This window comes from Hippoglossus hippoglossus, chromosome 3, assembly GCF_009819705.1.
Source record: "Hippoglossus hippoglossus isolate fHipHip1 chromosome 3, fHipHip1.pri, whole genome shotgun sequence".
Taxonomy (NCBI): domain Eukaryota; kingdom Metazoa; phylum Chordata; class Actinopteri; order Pleuronectiformes; family Pleuronectidae; genus Hippoglossus; species Hippoglossus hippoglossus.
The window spans coordinates 31253406-31277883 of record NC_047153.1 but is presented as its reverse complement, the minus strand read 5'-3'; the positions used below and the strand labels follow the sequence as shown (position 1 = coordinate 31277883).

General features: G+C 42.3%; 1 protein-coding gene across 2 annotated transcripts in view; it reads right to left on the bottom strand.

Moving 5' to 3' along the window:
* The window catches only part of ccdc102a (coiled-coil domain containing 102A), a 53751-nt gene that overhangs the window by 4034 nt on the left and 25239 nt on the right, over positions 1-24478 (bottom strand). For both annotated transcript variants that reach the window (XM_034581537.1, XM_034581538.1), the window contains exons 3-9: positions 23995-24384; positions 17009-17268; positions 15579-15687; positions 12425-12541; positions 10827-11036; positions 4586-4756; positions 3958-4061 (exon numbers count right to left, since the gene is read on the bottom strand). In XM_034581537.1, the coding sequence (XP_034437428.1) occupies positions 3958-4061; positions 4586-4756; positions 10827-11036; positions 12425-12541; positions 15579-15687; positions 17009-17268; positions 23995-24384 (1361 nt within the window). The remainder of the gene's footprint in view (positions 1-3957; positions 4062-4585; positions 4757-10826; positions 11037-12424; positions 12542-15578; positions 15688-17008; positions 17269-23994; positions 24385-24478) is intronic.

Below are 24478 nucleotides of genomic sequence, written 5' to 3'. Positions count from 1 at the left end.
TAGAATTCTGAACTGCTCTTTATTCATGGGACAACTTATGTTTAAACATTTGTTTGTGTGAAGCTGCCTCTACAGTGATGACTGACACCACATCAATAAAGGATAAAACCAGCAAACCACTGTTAGGTAGGTAGGACTGGAGTCTGGAGACTTGGAGTCCAAATCGAAACGTCACGATGCAGGATGACAATCACATTAACTGTTAAATGAATGAGTCAGTTCAGTGACACTATGGGTCAATAGGAAGAAGGCTGCCAAACTTTCTGGTTTGTGACAGCAGCAGTGATTTTTCCCTGAATACTTAATAAGACCTGAAGAAGTAAATCAAATCACGAAATGTTTCAACAGAGAAAAAGCATAGATAATAAATAAACATAGTTTAGACCTGAGTAATAAAAATATTTTTTCCACTTCAACTTACATCTTGTACTATTAGATAGGTCCAGGGTCTGCTAGAAATGAACTATTTCATCATCATGCGTACTTTCCCACCTTGCCACACCTGGCCATTCACTGCATGAACTGAGCATGCTTGTTGGATTACTGACCCTAACCCAGAAGAGAGCTTTTGGTGATAAGGGGCCGACGATGGTGTTAATGTGCAGTAAACAAAAACGTGTGATCTCCTCAGTGGAATGAATACCTTACCTCCTGCCTTTGTCTGCTGCACCACCCTTCCCTTAATGCCCCGGAAATTCCTGTGCTGTTGTGAATGTGTCTGAGTGGACAATCTCCAGCTGCGTTGTCCATAAACAACAGGCAAACTCCAGAGAAAGTCCTGACCCAATACTGAGGACATCCTCCAGCATTAATTTCTGAAAACAGCTATAAAGACCATAGTTGTCAGGTGGTCTAGGCGCAGCTGATCAGACCAGATCTCACACCAGCTCACATGAACAATATCAAACTAAGTGGACTCTGGTGGTTTGTTTGTTGCCAGAATCAAACAGATCATCACAGTATCAGATAAATGAGTTCATCAACTAAAAGGCTGAAGTAGTTAGATCCCCCTGCTGATGGTGAACTGCTCCTGATTAACTCAAAGTACTGTAGATGGAAATCATGGTAAATCCTGGTAACCGTGGAAACATGTCAGTAAATGACATGACGTCTGTGATCAGAGATTGTGATCGTGATCGTATTGGTGGATCATGATCGTGTTGGCAGCTGATTGTGGATAGTGGCAGAGGACCAGGATCGATGTGATGTTATCACTTAACACCAAGTTCTAAGTCACTACTGAGCCATTACCATGACAACTCTGCAAACCATATCCACATTACCAACCTGGGTCTTTGGCTTTCCTCCAATGCAACATTTCCCCAAACACTGCTCCTTTTGATCTTTTCACCTTTTCTATCCTTAGAAATCAGCAGTCAAGGTCAGAGCCAACAACTATATTAACCATCAAAACATTTAGCCCACAAAACAAGCTCACTTCCTAAAAGCTTTTCTACTGCGCAGGAAGAGAGTGAGTCCAGAGGGAGAATGGAGAGACAGAGATGCTGCCATCCAACTGTGTTGTGGTTACTTTTTCAATGAGCGATGAGGAGAATTAATGGCTTTATCGAAAACCCCCTGCAACAGTGCAGCCACGATGCACCAGATCATGTTTCCTACACCACAGATGGAAACACAAGCAGTTGCTGATGTGTCTTACGTGTTAGGTTCTGTTCTGAGTGTATCCAAGCATTTTAAAACATTATTATGATTATTATGTTAATAGACAGATGAAATGCTCTTAATGATCTGTTTTATCTCCCCATTCCATATTTTGATTAATAATTATGTATTAAAATATGTTTTTAAAAATGACAGCTTCTCTGATATGCTCTGGAGTCTCCTTCAGTATTAAAGTATTTCTTGTCATTAGTCGTCCTCAAACAGTTCCACAATATAATGTCACATTTTATTTTTAATGTGCTGGACATTGTGTGCAGAGCTTTTTATATACTGCTATTGGTGCAGAGGGAAGTTAGAAAACTTAGTGTTCATCTTACCTGGCTTATCTGTAATAAAGATTGCAAAGTCAATGTTTTTCATAAAATAAAACTGAATTTGCTTTATTACAGTTTACATGTGTAGTTTGCATTGCATGTCGACTTAATCAGGGGTCTGTTAAGCAATCAAACAATCTTCAGACCCAAGTGCACAACCTTTCAAAATAAAAGCTCTGTAATTCAGCTCTATATTAAGCATTGCTACAACAAAATGAACAGTGTGCTTTTACTTTGAAAAGAAATTGCAATGTAGTTAGAGATCCTATGAATGTTGCTGCCATGCTTGAGATCGGGACCTGCAACATTCAACCTGAGAATGTCAGTGATTTTGACCCGAGGTTTGACACAGTTGCTGAGCACTGCTGTAGTGTATCGGAGGACATAGAAGAAGATGTTCAAATCGGTCCACAGGCTGAAGGAACACTGCCCCGCCCCCACTGACTGCTACAGAGCACTGGTTGCCTGCTTGTTCACTTTTTATTAAGATTGAACCTATCTTGTGTCCAAATCACACCAAACACAGCACTGCAATTTACAATACACATGCCAAGTGTGAAACCACATGGGTGAATGGTTTGCAAGATATGCATTCCACATACAGACAGACATACGATCATGTTTGTGGAATTAGTAGGTGCTGGTCACTTGAATATACTGACAGGATTCTCTAGTAGGCACAAAATAAACATGTTACGTTGGTGAACTTTGACATGTGAGTATGCAGTGTTGACCTGTATTATACCGTCTTGACAGTGTTGGTCTGCAACGGAACAGGTTGCTGCAAAGTCTAAAATGTGAAAAGGCTTTGAACAAATGTTGCACCATCTTCTTCCACTACTCCAGTAATTTAGCATCACAGTTCCTTTAGGCTAAAGAATTCACCAAGCCAGACCCTACCCTAACTGTTGCCAAGTCCACACGTCTTTACCTTAAAATGTAATGATTTGCCTTATGGGGACACACTTTGTGTTCCCATAAGTAAGACACGTTCCCACTAATTTAGATTCCCACAACTTGAATAATGAGTAATACCTAGATCGCACATACACACAGACAAAGACAACATTTTTATATCTTCTTATATCTTTGTCAGGACACACAGCCTTAACCACCACAATAAAATGCTTGAAACTATACTACCTCTAACCTAAACCTAATTCTATTCTTTACCACTAAATGTCCTCACAAACACACGCATGCACACAAGCACACACACACAAGCTCTTTCAGAGAACTATAAAGCTTAAGCTACAACCTTTACAACAACACACACAGATTTGTGTCAGTCTCTGAAGCTGTTACTATGCCGACACGCCTGTCACTCCTCCACATAGCCAAGCAACAACAGGGCTCCCTGTTACTATGGTGACCTGCAAGTGGGTGCTCAGCAATTGGCTGTCGGGAGCAGCAACGTGGAGAGTATGGAGAGAAAGCAAAGGGAGGGGCAGAGAGCAACGAGCTGAGGACTGTGCAAAGCTGATAGAGTGTTAGAGCTAAAGTGAGTGACAAGCGATACACACACATACAGAGCAGAAGAAGCTAATCTCTAAATAGTAGGACAAGTAAGTACTGAGGCTCACAGCAAGCCTGTCTGCTACAAGCAGGCTGTCAGCTTCACATCACATCACATTACTAACACACACACACACACACACACACACACACACACACACACACACACACACACACACACACACACACACACACACACACACACACACACACACACACACACACACACACACACACACACACACACACACACACACACACACACACACACACACACACGTCTCTCTATAGTTGTGGGGACATTGACATAATACATTCCCTAACCCCTTACCCTAACCCTAAACCTAATTCCAAACCCTAACCCTAAAACCAAGTCAGCCAAAATGTCCTCACGTAACTTAAATCATAATTAAAGTGTATTTGAGAGTGTGTGTGTGTGTCTTACCTTGACTGTAAGTGTTCCAATTGTACCTGCAGGTTCTCAGTCTGCTCCACCTGCTCATCCAGAGACCTCTGCAGCTTCCTGGTCTGGTTATGAGACTCATCCAACTGCACACAAACACACACAGACGAGCATACACACACACACACACACACACACACACACACACACACACACACACACACACACACACACACACACACACACACACACACACACACACACACACACACACACACACACACACACACACACACGCGCACACACGCACGCACATGCACACGCACACACAGAGAGAGAGACACACACACACACACACACACACACACACACACACACACACACACATTTGTATTTCTTTCAAAGTGTTGATGCATGTTGCACACAGGAAACTCTACACAGTAAGCAACAGTGATATTCAGCTCTACAAAGCAATCAAACAATTTTAGGGTGTTTTCTATTATCTATGTAACTACCATGGGAGTAGAATTATGTTATATAACAGTTGGTTAAATGAGGAGCGAGGTTTTGCATTAGGGGAGCAGCCAAACACAAGGAACACAAGGACAGAACAACAGCCTGAAGGTCTGACAGTTATACATTTTGAACAGACACAAGCACATGTTCCTACCTCATCCTCAGCTTGTCCTAACTCTTTCTTAAGCTCCTCCACCCTCAGACGTAGCTTTTTGACTTCTGTCTCATGACTCTCGACTCTCCGGTTGGCATGGACGAGCTCCGCCGTCTTCTCTTGGAACTGCTTCTTCAGCTTAGCATGAATGTGGCGAAGGTCGGCCAGCTCCTGAGGACAAAGCAGACAGACAGAGAGGAGAGACGCAGGCTTATATAAGCTCCATATTCACATCCTATTAGTGCTGATTAATATCAGTTGATTAATCAGTTCATCCATCAGTTATGTAGTTAGTATTAATATTTTATTTACATCATCTACCACACATGGAACTTTTCCACGGATACAAATACATGTCAAATGATACCAACTGTAATTTGTCAAATAGAGCCCGACACTGATAAGGCTCACACAAAACTTTTTATATTGCCACAAAGTCCATGTTTTACAGGTCAAATTAGAACGTTTAGGGTGTTGACAACATTATGAAGTCATAGATTTTTTTCTGTTTCTGTCTTACCCCCCCCCAAAAAAAAGACGGCTGTAGTCACACCAACAATGATGACTGAGATATATATATACAACATATCTAACAATTTGTAGTGCCTCATTAGCATTTGTTGTTGCCTGTTGGTATCAGTTGACAGACACACCTTTGAGAAAGTGAAATCTGGGGATTGACTTAGGCTAATTTCCTCTCTGATATATTCAGATGAAGTGATTGCATGCCAATTGTTGTGATACATCTTTCATAATAACAATAACAATAAAAATAATGATATTAATAAACTTTGTTTATACAGTACCTTTCAAAACACAGTTACAAGGTAATTTACAATGGAAGGCCAATCATTGTCTCAGGTTATGTGAGAGGATTTTTTTGTAGAAGCCCCTGGGCTGATTGACACATTGTTCATATATATACACACACACACACACACACACACATACACACACATAGATATGTGTGTATGTGTGTGTGTTTTCTAATGGTTCAGCCTGGATGAAAAGCTATGAGAAATGCTTCATGTATCCAGAGGAAATGATAAGGCTGTCAATAAGGAAGGAAGCACTAAAAGTAAAATAACACTAAAAAGTGACTAATGGTCTCTGGATGGACATGTCTTAATGGAAACATTTGGTTGTGTTCCAAACTATTTGAACAAGGTTTTAGTCACATCTGTCATTTCAGGTAATTGTGTTGCTGGTCATCTTTAAAACAACAAAAAGCTCTTTTCCACAGGTTTGCCTTGGAATAACTCTAGAAAGGCTGCACTTGGAGCTAATGGCATTATCAATAATGCACCATTGTCACTCACTGCACTTTCATGTACAGTACTTTGATGGCATAGATTCAGCCTCCCTCTCAGCTACCTCACACTTAATGGCTCCCCAGACAGAGCAGCTTCCAAGAAGCTCTTCTGAATTTATACACCAATAGCGGCATATCTACAGGAACAATAAAAGCCAAACCCATGTAGGTAAATGGCGTATCCCCGTACTTATCTATTTATATCTTTATTTTCTCATCTTTGTTATGTAATAGATAATGTATTATTTTTGCTTTACGAATAACCCCCCCACATCACATAATTCCATGATAATAACAGCAAATGGGGGGGGGATTTCACGGGATGATAGAGGTGAAGCATGAGAACAAAGAAATTTACAAAATGCAGCCTTCATATGAGAAGGAGACAGGGAATCCAGGAAGAAATTCAGATCTCCAGCCTGTCTGACATTATATGTCGGTTATGACGGTTCAGTAGTAAAGGCAGAAAGATGTGCTATGCAGGAAAAGTTTGGTGTTATTCTGTGTTTGTTTTATTGTCAGGAAATTCTGTGACAAAAGAAAATCTAACAATACGTTTGTCTGTTTCTCCGTTTTTTCGGACTTACGTACCCTGTCTATCTCTCAAATTCAAGCTCATTGGTTCTACGGCTGTACTTTTTGACAAATGTCTATCAGGAGGAAATAGTGGATTTGTTGGACATATTTTCAGCTATGAATTAAAACACATTTGGGACTGTTGCACATATCTGGGATATCAACCACCTTTTCTTTTAAGATAATTTTTGGCAATTCTGCAATTCTGCTTCAAAACACCTGATTTTACCACCATATGGCAGCGTCTCGAAGTGGGCATCATGGCTGGCTGCACTTACATCCACATTTACATCTCCCCACTAGCGTTCACTATGGCAATGGAGGTGATTATTAGAGCTTCAAAATGGGTAGTAGGTGGTGAGCAACAAAAGTCAGGGGTCCGATTAACACCAATCAGGGCCTACATGGCTGACATGACAACCCTGACCACAACAGCACCATGCACCAGACGGTTGCTAGGGAAACTTGAACACAACACCACATGGGCCAGAATGAGGATCAATCCATCAAAATCAAGAAGCATCTCAATAAGCAAAGGTAAGAGATCAGACCACATCCTATGTGAGAAAGTGGTTAGGGGTCCCAAGATGTCTGAGCAACATCAGCCTGTATGGACATGGCATTCTCGAGCTGCCTATCCCAAGTCTCTTGAGATGGCTGGAGATGACCCTCTCAGAGTCCTGAGGCAAATGTATACGGGCTGTTGGACCATCTTTGACAACAGGACAGAAATGGACACCAAAAGATGCAACTCAAGCAAAAGAAGCACTTGAGCACGATGACATTGTGGGCCACGTTCAACAGAGAAGAGGAGGTTTGGGCCTAGGTCAGATTAAACCCCTGTGGAACAAAGCAACTCCTTCAGAGCAGCGAAAATAGGCAGTCCTGGAAATCCGGCGTCAGGAAGAGGAAGCAAGATGTGAGAAGGCTGTCACTCAAGCCAGACGGGGGCAGTGGATGAAATGGGAAAGCATAGAGAAAAGAAAGATCAGCTGGAAGGACCTGTGGGAAATGGAAGCAAGCAGGATTAGCTTCCTCTATAGCAACATATGACGTCCTTCCCTCACCTTAAAACCTACAGCAGTGGCTGAGCGAAGATCCATCATGGCCCCTAATCTCAACTCCAGCTACCCTAAGGCACATGTCCCTAACATCCGCTGGTGGTCACTAACATCTGATTACATCAACTGGCGGTAGGCATTAATTAGTGCAGCAGAACGTACATTATGTAATCTCCATCTTGTCCTATGTTAAAAATGGGAAAGTATTTAGTTTAAAAAGGCATAGAGGTAATGATGTCTGATCTACTGAGCGACCACATGGCTTCCATAGTGCTGCTATACAAGCCAGTAGCCAGTCAGATTTACCTTTAGCCTCAGCGTACCCTCAAGTTCAGCCTGTATCATTGATTACAAGCCCAAAACTCTTGATGGCGCTAAGGTGCACAACTCACGTGTCCCTAACATCCACTGGTGGATTCTCTTGGATTTAACATCTTCATGAAACATGAAAATGGTTTAAAATACCCTCGCTGACGTCGGTATCTGTGTGTTTTCAAGAAACTCATGTGATCTACACAGCAGAGTACATACGTGACTTCCTGCCTCTGTCTGCTGCACCCGGCTGCCCCACACCTAGCCTTAATAATGAGGAGAATTTGTTGCTGTTGTGAACACGTCTGTGCAGAGAACCTCTGGCTGTGTTGTGCATGTGTGAAAGTTAGACTGCAGGTAAACTCTGTAGCCAATTCTCCAGGTCTTACCCGCAGGTCATATCTGAAGATGGCTTATGTCTACCTGCTAGTCAGATAGTCAGATAGTCTGTCTGTCTGTCTGTCAGTCTCTCTGCCTGTCAGTCCGTCTGTCTGTCTGTCTGCTTGACTGTCAGTCTATGTGTCTGCCTGTCTTTGTCTGTCTGTCTGTCAGTCTCTCTGCCTGTCAGTCCGTCTGTCTGTCTGTCTGTCTGTCTGTCTGTCTGTCAGTCTCTCTGCCTGTCAGTCCGTCTGTCTGTGTGTCTGCCTGCTTGTCTGTCTGCCTAGTCGTTTGACTGCCTGCCTGCCTGTCTGTCTGTATGTTTGTCTGTCTATCTGCCTGTCAGCCTGCCACCTTTTTCTTTTGGATCAAAGTCCTGACTCCTTTGTCTGGTTTGTAATCTGTCAGACAGAAGGTGTGATAAATAGAGCAGCTTTCTACTGTACGCCAGAAACCTCTGTATTCTCTGCAGTTTCATCACTTGAAACACTGTAATGAAGAGGGAAGATTGAGAAGGAAGAGACAGGAGGGGAGCGAGCAGGGAGGAGAAGAAGACGATATGGGGGCGAAGCTGGGAGTCCCTGACTCTATTAAACATGAATGATCTGTGAGCAATGTGTCAGTGTAAACCTATGGACCTATGTGTTAGTGATTGTGAGAGTGTGTGTGATTTGGTGCAGATTGAAATAAAATCTGGATCTAGTGAATTCAAATGAGGTATGAGATCTTTATTTCGTACACAAGATTCAGCTCAAAGTGTTTTACAATTAAATCAAAGACATGAAATAAGATAGATAAAAAAAAACAAGTTGGCAATTAACAAAATTCTAGTTCATCTGCCCATGATCTGGTCCTGCCCCTTCTCTTCCGGCACTGCACTTTCAATGGTCAAAGTATGAGCTCTATTCTAATTATGTAAACATTGAAAGTTATTTTTCTGTCATTTTTTTCATCTCCAGCAGGCCGGTAACCCAATGCAGTAAATGCGAAGACATGATGAAAGGGGGAAAATGAGACTGTTGGAATATCAATATTTTTCTCAGATATATTTAATCATGAACTCAGAGCACTTTTCTCTCAACATAATGTATAGAGTAATCACTGCCCCTCTCTCTTTGATTCATTCTAGTGTGTGTGTGTGTACTGCTAATTGTAGCATTAAATAAACCTGAGTGCTTCATAAATAACCCCATGGGGCAGGTGGTAATGGGGCCATTTACATTGACAAACACTTACACACATTATAGTTGCAAGTGCATGACTGTGCCACCCACCCTGGCTGTGGGTAATAGGGCCATTTAAAGAAACAAGAGATCATCTCCTACACACACACACACACACACATGCACGCACGCGCACACGCACACGCACACGCAGCATGAAATATGACTACAATCAACATATTCTGCATATTGGATAACCAACCCCACCTGGTGACTATAGGTGTCATAACAAGACATCTACTTACATTTGATATTCTAGGTATTGCATTGTTCTAAGATATATATGAATTATGAATATTATAATTTTTATAAATTCTATTACTTTATTTCCAATTTCATAGTTTTTTCCAATTTAGTTTTTGTGAATTTCTTTGCCTGCTGTAAACCATCAATTCAATCCAAATTGCTCCTGTCTTGTAAAAGCAAACACTAGACTTCACTCACGTTTCACTTGCTCCACCCATTGTCTCATTTACATGATCTGTGTTTAAAACATGATAATAACCACTGCCACAAACACAATATCCAAAGGGAAACTTCTGGGTGAAATTATTCAACGTTATTCAGTCTTGGCTTTTGGATCAGTAAAAATGGAGAATAAAAGAAAAATAAATTGCAAAAACAAATGGTCCTACTGTAATTGTCAGTGAGATGTGCAGACAGACAGATACACAGAAAGAGCTATATTGAGGAAACGGGATGCTGGTTTCACACTGATTTACACTGACCGTGTATCGCAGTGTGACAGCGAGCATTAATCTGTTCAGAAGCAGCGATGGCCAAATCCGTGGCTGTGGATGAAGATGATTCTACTATCAATCAACCAAGTGTGCATCCAGTGTCTTAATCGCTTGTCTTGTTTCTCATTCTCTGTCCGGATCAATACCATGGTTTCAACATTACTCTCATAATACAATCAATCTCTCTCTGTATTTTCTCAAACACACACACACACACACACACACACACACACACACACACACACACACACACACACACACACACACACACACACACACACACACACACACACACACACACACACAGGGTCGGTGCACAAAAGAGATTTCATCAGCATGTATGTACCGGTGCGGTAATAAAATGATTGTACAAACTGAAGTCCATTTCTGTTTTGTTGCTGCATGGAATCTAAAGAATTACCCAGTTGTGTTTACAGTCCTTGTTACTGTAGACAATGTTGTTGAAATAGAAATGACGTACAAAAATACCAGAATAAGACTAAAGTTGTAATACAATGACATTTTCTATTAATAGTTGGTAAAACTGGATTGAAGGAAACATGACCAGAGGGCAGCTGCCTGGAAAAGGTTTCTTAGCATGGTGAAAGCACACGGATGTGTAAAAGAAGTCCTGCCCACCTTGTTTCTTTCGAACAGCTCGCTCTGGATGGCCTTCAGGTCTGTGTCGAGTGCGGAAGCGGCCTGTCGGCGTTTCTTGGCCAGTTGCTCCTCTAGGTCTTCAGCTTGAGCCCGCAGCTTCTTGTTGTCCCTCTCCAAGGCCAGTTTCGCGGTTTCCAAACACTCCCTGCGCCCCCACTCTGCAGCGTTCTCCACCTGCAGCCTCTCCATCTAAAGACAGTGAGAGGAAGAGGCTGACTTGATGAAATGTTTTCTGGTGGTAGACTAAATGTTACAGGGGGGTTGTGTTACCTCAAACATCATCTCCAGTGGAGCTGCTCAGTGATAACTACTTCAGCAGTGTAGCTATACAGAGCAACTCCTGGTGTGAATGTTTGAAATGACACTAAGTCTAATGTCATTGTGTGTATGCCCAACATCCAACATCACACCCTGATTGTATCAAGATTACATTTACCACTGGTGTTAATATGAGTCCCCACTGTCCGAACTGAGATAAGTTTTTAGATCGGACTGAGATCTGATCACTCTGTCCATGTTCATGTAACATCCTCCTCTAATTTGCGCGGGCATAAAAAAACAACAACAAGCAGGGTTAGGGAAGAAGAGGAAGAATAGAATAAGATGGTAGCCATCCGTGATGTAGCGTTGTGTTTTTCTGCTTTTCAATCGGTCTCATCTTTACTCCATCCACAGACGTCCTGACTGAAGAGAGGACTGCATCTACTAGTCTTTGATGTGGACAATAGTGGAATATTCATGGATCTACATTAGTTATCATGTAAAAGACTAAGACCATATTTACCTGTATATATTTACAGTTGTTGTGCCCTGACAATGCCCTTGTACTGTCACAGCAGCAGTTCAGTTCATTGCTGTCCTGCTCCATTCATTTGTTGAAATAACTGCAGCTAATCTGTAAAGCTCCTTGGGATACTAACAAAACAATTCCTGTCTTAATTTCCTCTGGGTCTTCCACAAGAAATACATTTTAATATCAAAGCAGAGGAGGCCAGACCATTATGAAACACCCAGAGGAAATAACACTCACAAACATTTGACTTCTTTCTCTGTAAATCTACATTTGTGTTTGCTTTCCGCAAAGAAAGTGTATGTGTATTGTATTATTTACTTGTGATCAAAAAGAACATAGATTTATAGAACTCAGGTGACATCCAGGTAATATACACTGTTCAGGTGCAACCACTAAAAACTAGACGTCTGTTTTACTTGTATACCCAGCTGTGGTGTGATTTTACAATAGAGCTTCACTGCACAGGAAGAGGATGGATCATAAAATAACCATTAGATGACAACCTAAGCAATTAAAAATGAGTGTACAAAATATATATTTAATGTAAAGCAGGAGATTGCAATATAGTTTCTTCAAATAAGAGTAAATAAACCAGATGATTGAAATTATGTCAAGTGATTTGACAAATGAATGGCACTAAATGGCACTAAATTAAGTAAAAGACGACGATGCTAATGTAGGAAAACAGCTGTGGTTTCATTTGTGAGTGGCTGATATTTTGCCTGTACCTGCCCGCCCACCACATTCTTTCTTATGTTGCCACTCTGCTCTCCTGTCTCCTCACCTCAGCTCGTAGGTCAGCTAGTTTCTTGTCCATACTGGTCCTAGCGCCCAGCTCGTCCTCCAGGTCTTCAGATATGCGGCCAAGTTCATCCTGGTGTATTTCCTTCAGCAGATTCAACTAGATGGTGTTAAGAAGAGGAGGAAAGACAAAACATCAAAGGACTGTGTGTTGTATCTTGCCTTGGTTTGTTAACACTTCAAGACTGAAATACCGCTACATTAAACCATTTGAAATTCTCCTACCTTCTAATTTATCTGTTTTTACCAGAGGTTCCAGTGTGACTGGTACATATTTCTCAGATTTCTCTCTTTTCAACTCTACAGTAAATATAATCTCTGAAATATTATAATAGTATTAAATTGGGATGCATGACAGCAAACAAAACTTTGTAATTGCTTGACAGTTTTATCATTTGATCAGTAAGAAGAGACGTCTGGTCACTTCTAGAACAAAACATCTGCTGTGATCTTGAATATCTGAGTGTAGATAAGTTTGAGCCAATCTCCTCTCCCATCACTTTTCATCCCTCCTTCTGATCACTGCATCTCCGCGTCTGCCTCCTCTGCACCTTTGGCATTTCACCCTATCCTGCTTTCATCTTTATCTCCTCTATGCTGCTTATCTTCAAAACACCTATCATCGCTGTCCACACATCTCTAAAATCCTCTGAACCCCCCCATTCCTTTCTTTGCCTTTGTTGGTTTTATCAGACTGAATCTGTCATTTTGTGTTTGTTGTACCACCAGCCTACCTCTCTCCTCTCTGCAGGACTGGACTGCCCTCAAGTGGATTACCTCTGCCATAACATTATCCACATTTATGGCCTTAGACCACGAGCAACCCTACAGTCTATGAATTCTTCCTTGGTTGTAGACACCAAAGATAAGCAGAACCTCAGTAACAGTAAAAGAAAGCGGGCATTGTCAAAACAATATTTTACTACAATATCGCAGAATGTACTATACTATCCCACTGTATAAAATGTATGTGCCGATATATATTACTGTTGTGAACGCGTCTGGACAGTGGCTTACTAAAATTATCTTTAGCTTGGATATTTTCTATTGACATCCCTCGACTAATGAGGTGAACTTTTTTTTTTCTTTTTTCTTTTCAGAAAACGGCACATTTGGTTCCGCACACACATGATTGTTTATTTTGCACACCAGTGTGAGGTAACAATCTGACGTACCATCTTACTTGGTTTGGTTTTTCCTACTTGTCTGTATCCTATTCCAACCTAACTCTGGTCTGCTTCTTATGTTACCGTAAAGCTTTCACTCCTGGCAATCATTAACATGTAATTCCTGTCTGGGCTGAACTGAACAGTCACTCTGTTGGTCACCAGCTTCTTGTTAGTGGGGGGTTGTTGGAGAGTACACAGTCTTATGACTGATGTATATGGCGTCACTAGCCACTCCTCACATGTTAGAATGATTCTCGCAAGTCTGCAAGATAGTAACCCATCTGTGTAGGAGCCTCATCCAGAAAGTAGGAGTTGCAAAAAAGTCCCTTACTGGCTTCCTAACAGTACTTTGATGGAAGTTGAAGTATATTTCATTTCACTCAAAGCTGCTCTGACTGCAGTCATCGAGGATATACTAAATAAAAACTCCTGGCTGTTGTATATTTGTTTAGGGCACTCTGACCATGACAAACTGCTTCCTGTTTAACTGAAAATGGTTATTTAGTAAGAGCTGGTATGATACAAACAAAGACATGAATATAGGGTTATAAAACAAATACCAGTCAATTAATTCATGTCTTGATCCACATAAATACAAATCCAGCAGATGGGTCCCTCATACATTTTGGGATAACAAGCCACATCATAACGTTGCCAACATACTGTACACTGCCACCTAAGACCACAGTCAGCTGGGAATTAACTAACAACTGAAACAAGCTGAAAACATGAAACACGAAAATGCTGTAGCTGATTGCAATGAATCTGATCCTGAACTGGTTCATAAGATTGGTCTGGATTCCAGGATGACTGAGACAATTTGTATCATCTTTCTTTTGGGAAGTCCACATCCTTCATAGAAGATTTGATTTTCTGATAACTCTAGAATAAAAATTTACTTTTGAGTGAAAGATCTGCCATCAGCCTAAGATAAGATGCACCTTTATTCACCCCTACTGCCAGATAAAACTAAAGTTTTAGGTTTGGTTCATATTTGTTAATAAGAAGAAATGTTTGTTTTATATTAGGCATAAAGAAATGCCCAATCTACACAGAATCTAAGATTCTAAGACAATAAAAAAAGTTTTCCACTAATGAATTGTATATTCCATTCCATAGTTTCAAGCAATTTTGAATAAATAATAAATAACACATCGTAATTATGTTGACATTATTCTGTTTAACTGTGCAAATCAAATTATCATGTAATAATCCTAAATGTATTAACGTACCTGCTAAATGTTGCGATGTCCAGTGGAGCACATAACGTCTTTGTGCTGCAATATAGTGCAGCATGCTTCTTGCACAAGGGGCACACAAAGATGACTGGCTGGAGTTGATTTTCACCATGAAGGTATTCTCAGATAGTTTCCCTAAAATGTACTGTTTTCTCCAGGTGGTTGATGTCATGATTTAACTTTCTGCGTCATAACGTTTAGTTAATGAGCATCAAATGCACCATGTTGGAGCAAACTGTTTCTGTTGTTAAGGTCAGGTGAAAGTGCCTTGACACCACTGGTGGCAAACTGCTCGACAGAGTACAGAGTATTTTGGCTTTCTGCATAATGTACATTACAGTGGACCAAGGTGTACTGATCCATCACCAGCAGAAACATCACCTGTTATGGCATGTATTTTTATATTAGGCTAATCTGGACGTCATTAGGTTTGCAGTATCCTGGCCATAAGCATTTGACAAATTTCAATGCAAGAAACTAAAATATGAATCCTTCAGTTAGTGGTAACAAAAGCACAGAACCTTGAATAAGTTGCTTGGTTTGATAAAAATCAACCAACTCATTTGTTTGTGGAACCACCATCTACAGTCGGTGACCCTCTGCCAAGACAGAAAGTAAAAACTAGACTATATGCAACAAGAGTGAGTGAATGTCTTCTGTGTATTTTCAGTAATCCACAGACATCCATTGTAGCAGGCAGGGTGGCAGCCTGACGACGGAGATGGCTTACCTGTTTGAGGGCCTCCTGCTTGTTCTTGCTGAGCTCCTCATATTTAAGTTTCCACTGACTGAGTTCAGCCTCCAGCCTCTCAATGCTCTTACTCAGGGCAAGTTTGTCTCTGGGGAAGACAAAACACATTAGTATCTCAGTCAGACTGCTATAGTGTCTGTGTGGTTTAACTGTGTCAGCAGATGTCTGCGAGGGGAAATTCCCATTTTTCATTTTGTACATTTTTTTATAAACTTTGTTATCATCAGTGTTAATATTGTCCACAAATAATCAACGTTTGTGAAATACTAAAAGATAAAGTGTGAAAACACAACAGATAACTAGAATTACAGCACTGCGATTGAATGCCTCTGCCAAGCAGTTTCCATGTACATATTTCTACATACTTTTTTTTCCAGATTCATATAAGGTCACTTTGACCTTTGACCACTGTTACGTAATCACTATCTTCGAGTCCTAGTGACAATTCCCCCAAGCAGTCTTGAGATCTCAAATTCAAGAGGCCAAAAACATGTTTTTGAAGCCACTGTGACCTTGACCTTTGACCAACGCAATGTAATCAGTTAATCCTTGAGTCTAAGTGAATATTTGTACTAAATTTGCAAACATTTCCTCAAGGCATTCTTGACATATTGCATTCAGGAGAATGGGACGAACGGACAGAAAATGCCTCTGGCCACTGGCTGTTGCTGACACTGAGGCATAACCCCCCCCCAAAAAAACCTCTTTGTCTCAAACAAATCCACAAACATATTCCCTACCCATCCAGGGAGAATCCCCAAACGGAGCACAGATATTCCTCTCAGCCCGGGAGCACTTACACATATCCGGTGAGTAGCTCGCAGACAAGCAATAAACCAGGCTAGCTCAGCTCAACTTGAGTGCCAAACATGGGTGATTGGAGAAAATTGTTAAACAAATTGACAGTCTCTCGAAAGTCAAAATAAGTCATTTCAATAACAAAGAGTGGCATCAAAGTTTTTAGGATGCCTTTTTAAAATCAGTTTTCAGAAATGACATTGCTTCCCCTGGTGTATTGAAAAGGTTGAACTGGCCCTTGTGTTTTATCTGTGCTCTACCTTGAGCTCCCGGAGAGCGCTCAAGATCTCACTGAATTCACGTCGCTGCCACATTACCTCAGGCGTGTAGTCAGGGTTAATAAAGACCTTTTTGCCTATGTACTCCACTGAGTGTCAGCTATCAGTGGGAAAGAAATATGAAATATTAATTCCTTACTCCCTACAAAGAGTAACCATGACCTTGATGAGTAAAATATCACTCAAAGTAAAACTAATCATTACAAAAATTAGCCTCTCTCAGTGTCATGTTACATAAAATTCTAATCAAGTAGTGGAGATATTTTAATTATCCAAATATCCAATTATTCAATTATTTCTTATTTCATATAGTTACTCAGAGTTCTCTCTTACTCTCTTTCTTTCAGCAGGACTTTCTGGGACTCATCCAGGCGAAGCTGAAGTGCGTTGAGTTTGCTGGAGTCTTCCTCCACTGTGCTCATGTCCTCCCACAGCTGCCTGCTGCGCTCCTGCCGGCTCATACCGCAGGATAAACGTGAGCTGGCGGCATTAACACCGCCGCTGCCACCACCACCACCACGACTGTCCCAGGCCTCCTGACTGTCAGTGCCTGGGGTCCTGGAACGCAGAACAGAATCTAGCAGCTCCAAATCCTGACAGAGACAAAGACAGAGAAGAAAAATGGGATGAAAATACTAGTTTGCTGATATGAGGTGCATACTATACACTGCGCCGTATTAAATACTGCTTTATTTTCCAGTCTTAATGAATAATCAAATTTACATTACAGGGCACATTCACCCATTCTCATACACATTAATATGCTTCTAACTTTAAGAATTTCTCTATCACACATTCCAGTCACACACTGCTGACAGTCATCTGTGAGAGTTTGGAGTTCCGTGTGAAGTTTTGGGAATGGGGAGTCACCATAACTTTAGGTTACTGTCGTAACCCCGGCTCTCTGAGTAGCATGAGTGAGATGTCTCACTATGGGATACGCACTAGTACCAATTCGCCAGCCCTGAGTGGCTGGCAGTCGTGACGTCTGTGTCAGGGTCCCGCACCTTACATACGCCTGATGCAGCGCCACACGTCATTCAAAACAAGCCCACCTCTTCTCGCTTCACCACAGCAGCAAGGAGGGCGGCCTGGTGAGACATCTCACTCATGCTTCTTAGAGAACCGGGGTTACGACAGTAACCTAAAGTTCTCTTTCTTAGCATTAGTATCGATGTCTCACTATGGGATATGGAGACTCCCGTATTGCCAGACAAGCTCCCAGCCCCCCTTCATGTAGAAGTGAGTGGATGAGGCAGATCCACAGATGAGCCCACACTCAGGACAGCGTGGGTCAGGCCAGGGAAAGTGACATCCAACCCGATGAACCTCGCAGATGTGAGGGGACGAAGACCAGCTAGCTGCAGTTTTAACAGGGCCCAAGAGGTCGCGAGACATCTACTAGAATGTGCCCGTAAACCAGTCAGGAACTGGAGGCCCGAGCTGGAGTAGGCCAACGCAATGGTGTCCACTATCCAGTGATAAAGTCTTTGTATGTTCATGTTATGTTTGCCCCAGTGGGGCTTAGCCCAGGACACAAAAAAAGTATCCCCTTTCCTAAAACTCCTTTTCTCTCCACATACATGTGTAAAGCATGGACAGGGCACAGCATGTGTAACCGCTGCTATTCTGCAGAGCTATAGGGCGGAGCTATAGGGATTTCCTGTGACTAGGCACACCAATCCTCAAACACTCTCCACTTACAGTCATAGAGAGACCTAGGGGATGATGCTTTGGCTGTCAGTGGACAGTGGAGGGAAGCTTGGCAACTTGGTCCATTTAGCTTGGTGTGCTAAAGAGAGGCGAATTATCTGGAATGATAACTCTGTTAGCTAGCTCCGGTGGCAGGCAGTGTGTTGACCACAGGCTCCCGATGCAGTTAGCTTGCTAGGAGGTTAATGCGCTAGCTAGTTTTAATAAAACTGTACCTATGGAGGTGGTCTGCTCCGGTCTATGGACAGTAGCTAGTTAGCATCGATGCGGATCAGACTAGCTTGTTCGTGAAGTGAGAAGGTGTGTGTGAATGACATGTGCCGCTGCGTCAGGCGCATTTAAGGTGCAGGACCCTGAAGCAGACGTCATGACTGCCAGCCACTCAGGGCTGGCGAATTGTTACAAGTGCTTTTGTGAATACACAAGGTTTTTGTGAATACGTATCCCATGGTGAGACATCGAAATGAATGATAAGACAGAGAACCAAGGTTTTAATAAACCCAAATCATCCTTTAAGCCAAACAGAGAATAAAGGGAAACAGTGATATATTAGCTTATAAACTGGTTATCCTTCATTAATTCTGTTTTAAAAGCTGGTATAACTGATCCCTTATTTGTATTACCATTCCCAAGTTTCATAAAAGCTTTCAAAGCATTTTTGGGTGTATGAAGTAAACTTAAAGAAAGTCATTGTGCATATGAATATTATATCATGTTGTGCTGCATGAGGCTCACTGCTGTTCATCATCATCCTTTAGGAAACATTTACCATTCTTATCTAACACACCTTTATAGCTTCTTACAAAACATTAGCAGGGATAAAGTCCTCCCTATATATTTTTGATGGGCTGGTGGCACAGGGGGAAATGTCAGAGGATCATCAAAGTCATTAGGATTTGTTGTGTGGTGAACTTGAGATATTCCAGTACCAATAAGTTCAATTAAACAGCAATGACCCAATATCAGCTGTCTGTGAACACCACACCAAAACCACACAGACATCAAGCTGGAAGTGGTCAAAGGTCATGGGTCAGTGGACAGCCAGAGAAAGATCATGGTGTGTTTGAGTAATATACTGAGGTCAGTCTACAAAGTTGTTGTTTTTTCAGTTTCTTAGAAGAAAACGTTTAGGACATATATATGACCAATGAAAAGCATTTGACAACCTTTATTACAACATGTTTTTTCATTTGCATTACTGACATAAAGTTAGGTTTGCCAAGCTAATATCCGACATGTAATGCTTCTGCTGTCGTTACAGGTAACCCCCAACAGAGGGACCCAGTGTGTAACAGATGCTGGTAACAAATCACAATATGCCACATGTGGAAGTACTCAGTGTGTGTGGGAACAAGAACAATTGAGGGAGACAGGAAACGAGGCTGTGCTGTGTGTGAGCAACAGTCAGCTTCTGCTCTAAGACCACCTCTGCTGCCACTAACACATATAATCATGGTTCATTTCGAGCACCACAGCCTAAATGTGTATAACTCAGCCAGTGCATTGTATGTTTGTGCATGTGTTACCATGGTAACACTGCCCGAGGTAGCTGAAGGTCAAGTCTGACAGGCAATGATGGGAATCTTTATTCTCTGCCATTTTTACACAGACACCTTCATTATGAGGTCAGAGCTCATGTACACATGAATGTAGTGTATTTCTGTGTGTGAGAGACAATATGCAACAGCCAAAGAACAAAGGGTCCAACTAGTGCTAACAAACACATTGAGAGCTCAGTGTCATCCAGAGTAACTGAAAAACACAGGAGGGTAAAGCAGTATCATCATAGGAACAAGTCCTACTATTGGTATGACCATGGGTAATTGTACCAAAGCTCATTAAATATATATATATATGTGGTGGACACACCTGATGGACGGAATTTACCAAAGCCTGTTTGATGTGGTTTGCACTGTTATGTTATGTTACCCGCTCCTGTAAGGAGATGCAGGGTTACCATGGTAACAGGGGCACCGGGAGGTGTTAGAAGAGGTTGTTTTGATGACACCAGGAAGTTCGGTTGCTGATAAATGTCATCTACCCCTACTGTGGTGACCTTGGTTTTACTCTGGACCTTTCGAGAGACGGACATGGCGACGAACACAATCTTACTCAAGCTCCTGGGGTTTTGGGAAACGCAAGCTTCGGCCTGGTTTGCTCAGACAGAGGCGCAGTTTGCGCTGAGAGATAAATACACATAAAGATACATATAGAATAATACATAAAGTATTATTATGTCGTCGCAGCCCTCAGTAGCTCAACAGCAGGCAGAGAGGTGAGCATGATAAATATAGTGAGTTAAAGGCTCACCTGTTGAAGGCTTTTGGACTTTCTGACTCTGAGCGAGTCTACAGATAATTTTTCTGAATGACCTCAGCAACTGCAAGCCTTCTGAGTTAATGGGTAAGATGCTGTCTCTCCTGGGAAGCCACAAGCCAGACTTTCTGTTTATGGAGCTGTTTCTGCAGCAGCTGCCAACTCAGGTACTGGCTGCTTTGGCCAACACTATCATCAAAGATTGCCGTGCGTTGGCTGAGGAGGCCGATAAGTTTGTCCTAGCGGGGGAACAAAGCTGCACTGCTGCATGGGACCAGCCTGTGGCGTTTAAACAGCAGCAAAACTCCCACCCGTGTTTTTACCATGCAAGATTTGGTCCAAAGGCTACGAAGTGTCGGTCCCCATGCAGTTTCAGCGGGACGGGAGCGGTGTGGCCCAGCGCTCAGTAGCTTTTTATTCAGGACACCATCTCCGGGCAATGCTTTCTGTGCGACACAGCACCTATGGAATACAGTACGTGGAGCTGCGTTTTAGGGACCAACGTTTTAGCTGTGACTTTGTTACCTTGGGTGTTGATTTCCTGTGTGCTCATAGGTCGTTTGTGGATATCAAGGGCTGCTGCATGATTGACGCTGTGATTTTTTGTTCCTATGCATGTCAGGCATCATGGGACTGTCCAGCATTCTTCCAGCCGTGGACGAGTTTAACAAAGCCCACTTTCTCATCCAACACCACCAAACATGGGGTGGAACATCATATTTCTACTGCCGGCCCACTGGTTCATGCTTGGAGCTCGGACCTCGAACCAGCTAAGCTAGGCTTTGCCAAAGCTGAGTTTGAGAGCATGGAGCGCCTTGGCATCATTCCTTGTTCAAGCAGCCCATGGGCTTCACTGCTGCATATGGTGGCAAAGCAAGGTGGTGAGTGGCGCCCGTGTGGGGATTACTGACGGCTCAACGATTCAACGAACCCTAATCGCTATTCAGTCCTGCACATCCAGGACTTTTCTGACTGTCTGGCTGGTAAAGTCATATTTTCCAAGGTGGACCTAGTTCGTGGCTGTCACAAGGGGCCTGTGCACCCACTGGACTTGCCCAAGAAAGCGGTTATCACACAATGTGGCCTGTTCAAATTCCTTTGTATGCCATTCGGCCTTAAAAATGCAGCACAGACTTTCCAGCAACTGATGGATATCATGCTGAGGGACCTGCCTTTTTGGTTTGTTTATCTGGATGATATACTGGTAGCCAGTACTTCCAAAACAGAACACCTGCAGACACTTTTTGAGCAACTCAGTCCCAATGGCCTGATTATAAACCGCTTTCACGTTCGCGCGCACACACCACACAAGCTCTCGCATCCAAGCATATTTTGCAGCAGCGGCCTGTCGGGCAGACGCAGATTGGTATCCTTGTACCATGCTGTATTACACATGCTGTGTTTTAACTTAATTGTCGCAGAAAAAGCAATGCCCTGTTTATCCAGAAACATAAATATGAATTCAGCAGGTTTTTATATAGATCATTTTTACGTGTGAGTGATTAGAAAAGAGGAGCAGAGTCTCTTGTTGACCAGCGGAGCCACCCGGATAGTGTAAAGGCTATAATCCGAGTTTTTCACCACACAAGCCTTTGTGCATTCATGTGGAGAGTGTCAAAATAATCAAAATAAAAATGTTGAATGTTATTATTTTAGTCTATTTATTTATTCATTGATTTATTTTTGGGGGAGGGGTACTTCAGGATAACACTGAAGCACTAGGTAGGTGGAACCCCCCAATTGCCACTGGGTATTTCGCAAACTGCTAACAACCCATACAAGAGTGAATTCTCCTCATGATCTTGTATGTCCGAATCAATATAGCTTAGCAAAGCAGCAGGTCATTGTTTGTGAAGAACCATATCTGCTTTAGGTTTAGGATGGCCTGCACATAGCAGGCTGACAGACAAGAAGTACTGCAGTATCACTGAGGCCTCAGGGATAGGGATCCAGCATGATGAGTGTGTGTATGTGTGTGTGTGTGTGTGTGTGTGTGTGTGTGTGTGTGTGTGTGTGTACATGGGTAGCCATATTGTCTCTTAAATAGGACAGCCCCCAACTCATACATATTCTTCATGAGTGACCTCACATGGGAAGACACAGCAACATGGCTGGCCTTCATTCACTGAGACTCAGGTCACGCTCCCCATTAGTGATGCACGGCTTAAGGTTTTTTATTATCAACATCATGTAACCACCTAACTACCCACCATGGGGAGTTTAGCCTGCTGATGTGTGAACTACTAATGTCTACAACAAGCCGTTTTACCCCAGTCCACCAGGCAGCGGCAGTGCAAGAGACTATACAACAATGATGACTCCATATATAAATAGAGCAGCACTATAACAACAAATACCAGGGTGGAGACTCAATTTGTGCTGCTGAGAAAAGAGCACTATTAACAATGCGTATGATATATATTTTTTTAATGATTGGAATTTGGCAGAGGCTGACCATCTGAAATAAATCGCTGCAGTACCCAACCAATCAGGCATCTTCAGCACTGCAAAACCTATTATAAAGTTTTTTATAACATAGTCTAAGAGCTGCTTTGTTACCTTTTCACACCCGTCCGCAACAATGTTTTCTGAAAAGCTGTACCAACACCGCAGTCATTACTACTGTCCATGTAACAGCAGAGGACATGAGCTCATTGATACTGAAACAGGATCTCAATTTTAATCTTTTTTAATTTAGTTTTTGTAATTGTCTGAAGAAATGCACTTCACATGTCACCAGGCTGCATGGTGAATTACTCAAATTATCAATCTTAACAAAGCTTGAAGTCTACAGCCAATAGCAGCTCTTGGGACCTGCATGCTTAAATGCTAAGGTCAGCATGTTAACATGGTGACATTGTGAATTTGCTGATATTTAGCATGTTCACCATCTTAGTTTAGCATGTCTGGATATTCTCAATGGCAAGAGATCTACCCAGAGAGTGACAGGAGTGTGTATTTGAATTGTAATCGATCCAATGGTTGTAGGTATTTTTCTGAAAAAACAAACATTGTTGTAGAGTAAGAGGAAAGGTCAGGGGATGTCCAAACTCATTAGGATTCACATTTAAAGACAGCCCATTCTAAAGTTAGTCCCACAGGGCACCTTAAACACAACCAACAATATATAAGGTAAATACATCTTCCATGCCATTACAATCAGTCTGCTGCATATCATTTAATTTACTTATGTTTCTGTGGTCTGTGCGGACAAAAAAAAATCCTCACACTGATACTAGTTGATCAAATTAAATGATAAATTCTTATCTAAATGTACATTGCAGACTCACCTGTTGCTGACCAAGCTTATCTCTGTCCAAGTCCACGTCCCTTACTGGTTCTGGCTCTGGATACCCTGGGGGGGCCTCCCCCATCCTGTCCAGCTTGCTGTCATCGTGAACCTGAGAGGACGAGGAAGCAGGGGAGGAGGGAGGAATGGATGGAGATGAGGAGGAGGAAGCACCACAGGGGTGTGCAGGGGAGCAAGAAGGCGAGGTGGCGGTTGGGGGAGGAGCCGTGTGGTCGCCACGGAGATGCAGTGTCTGCTGCCGTAACGCTTCATTCTCAGAGGCCAGTTCCTGCCTCTCCCGCCGAACACTGGTCAACTCTTTGGTGAGAGTGTCCAGCCGCTGTCTCAGCTGACGAACCTCGTCACGTGCTCGGTTACGCTCTGCACGAACCTGCGAAACAAACAGCAATTGATACAGGATACAATGATCAGCCCCAGGCTCTGCTGCTTTCCGTGAAGATATAAATATGTAGTTTATTGTTATT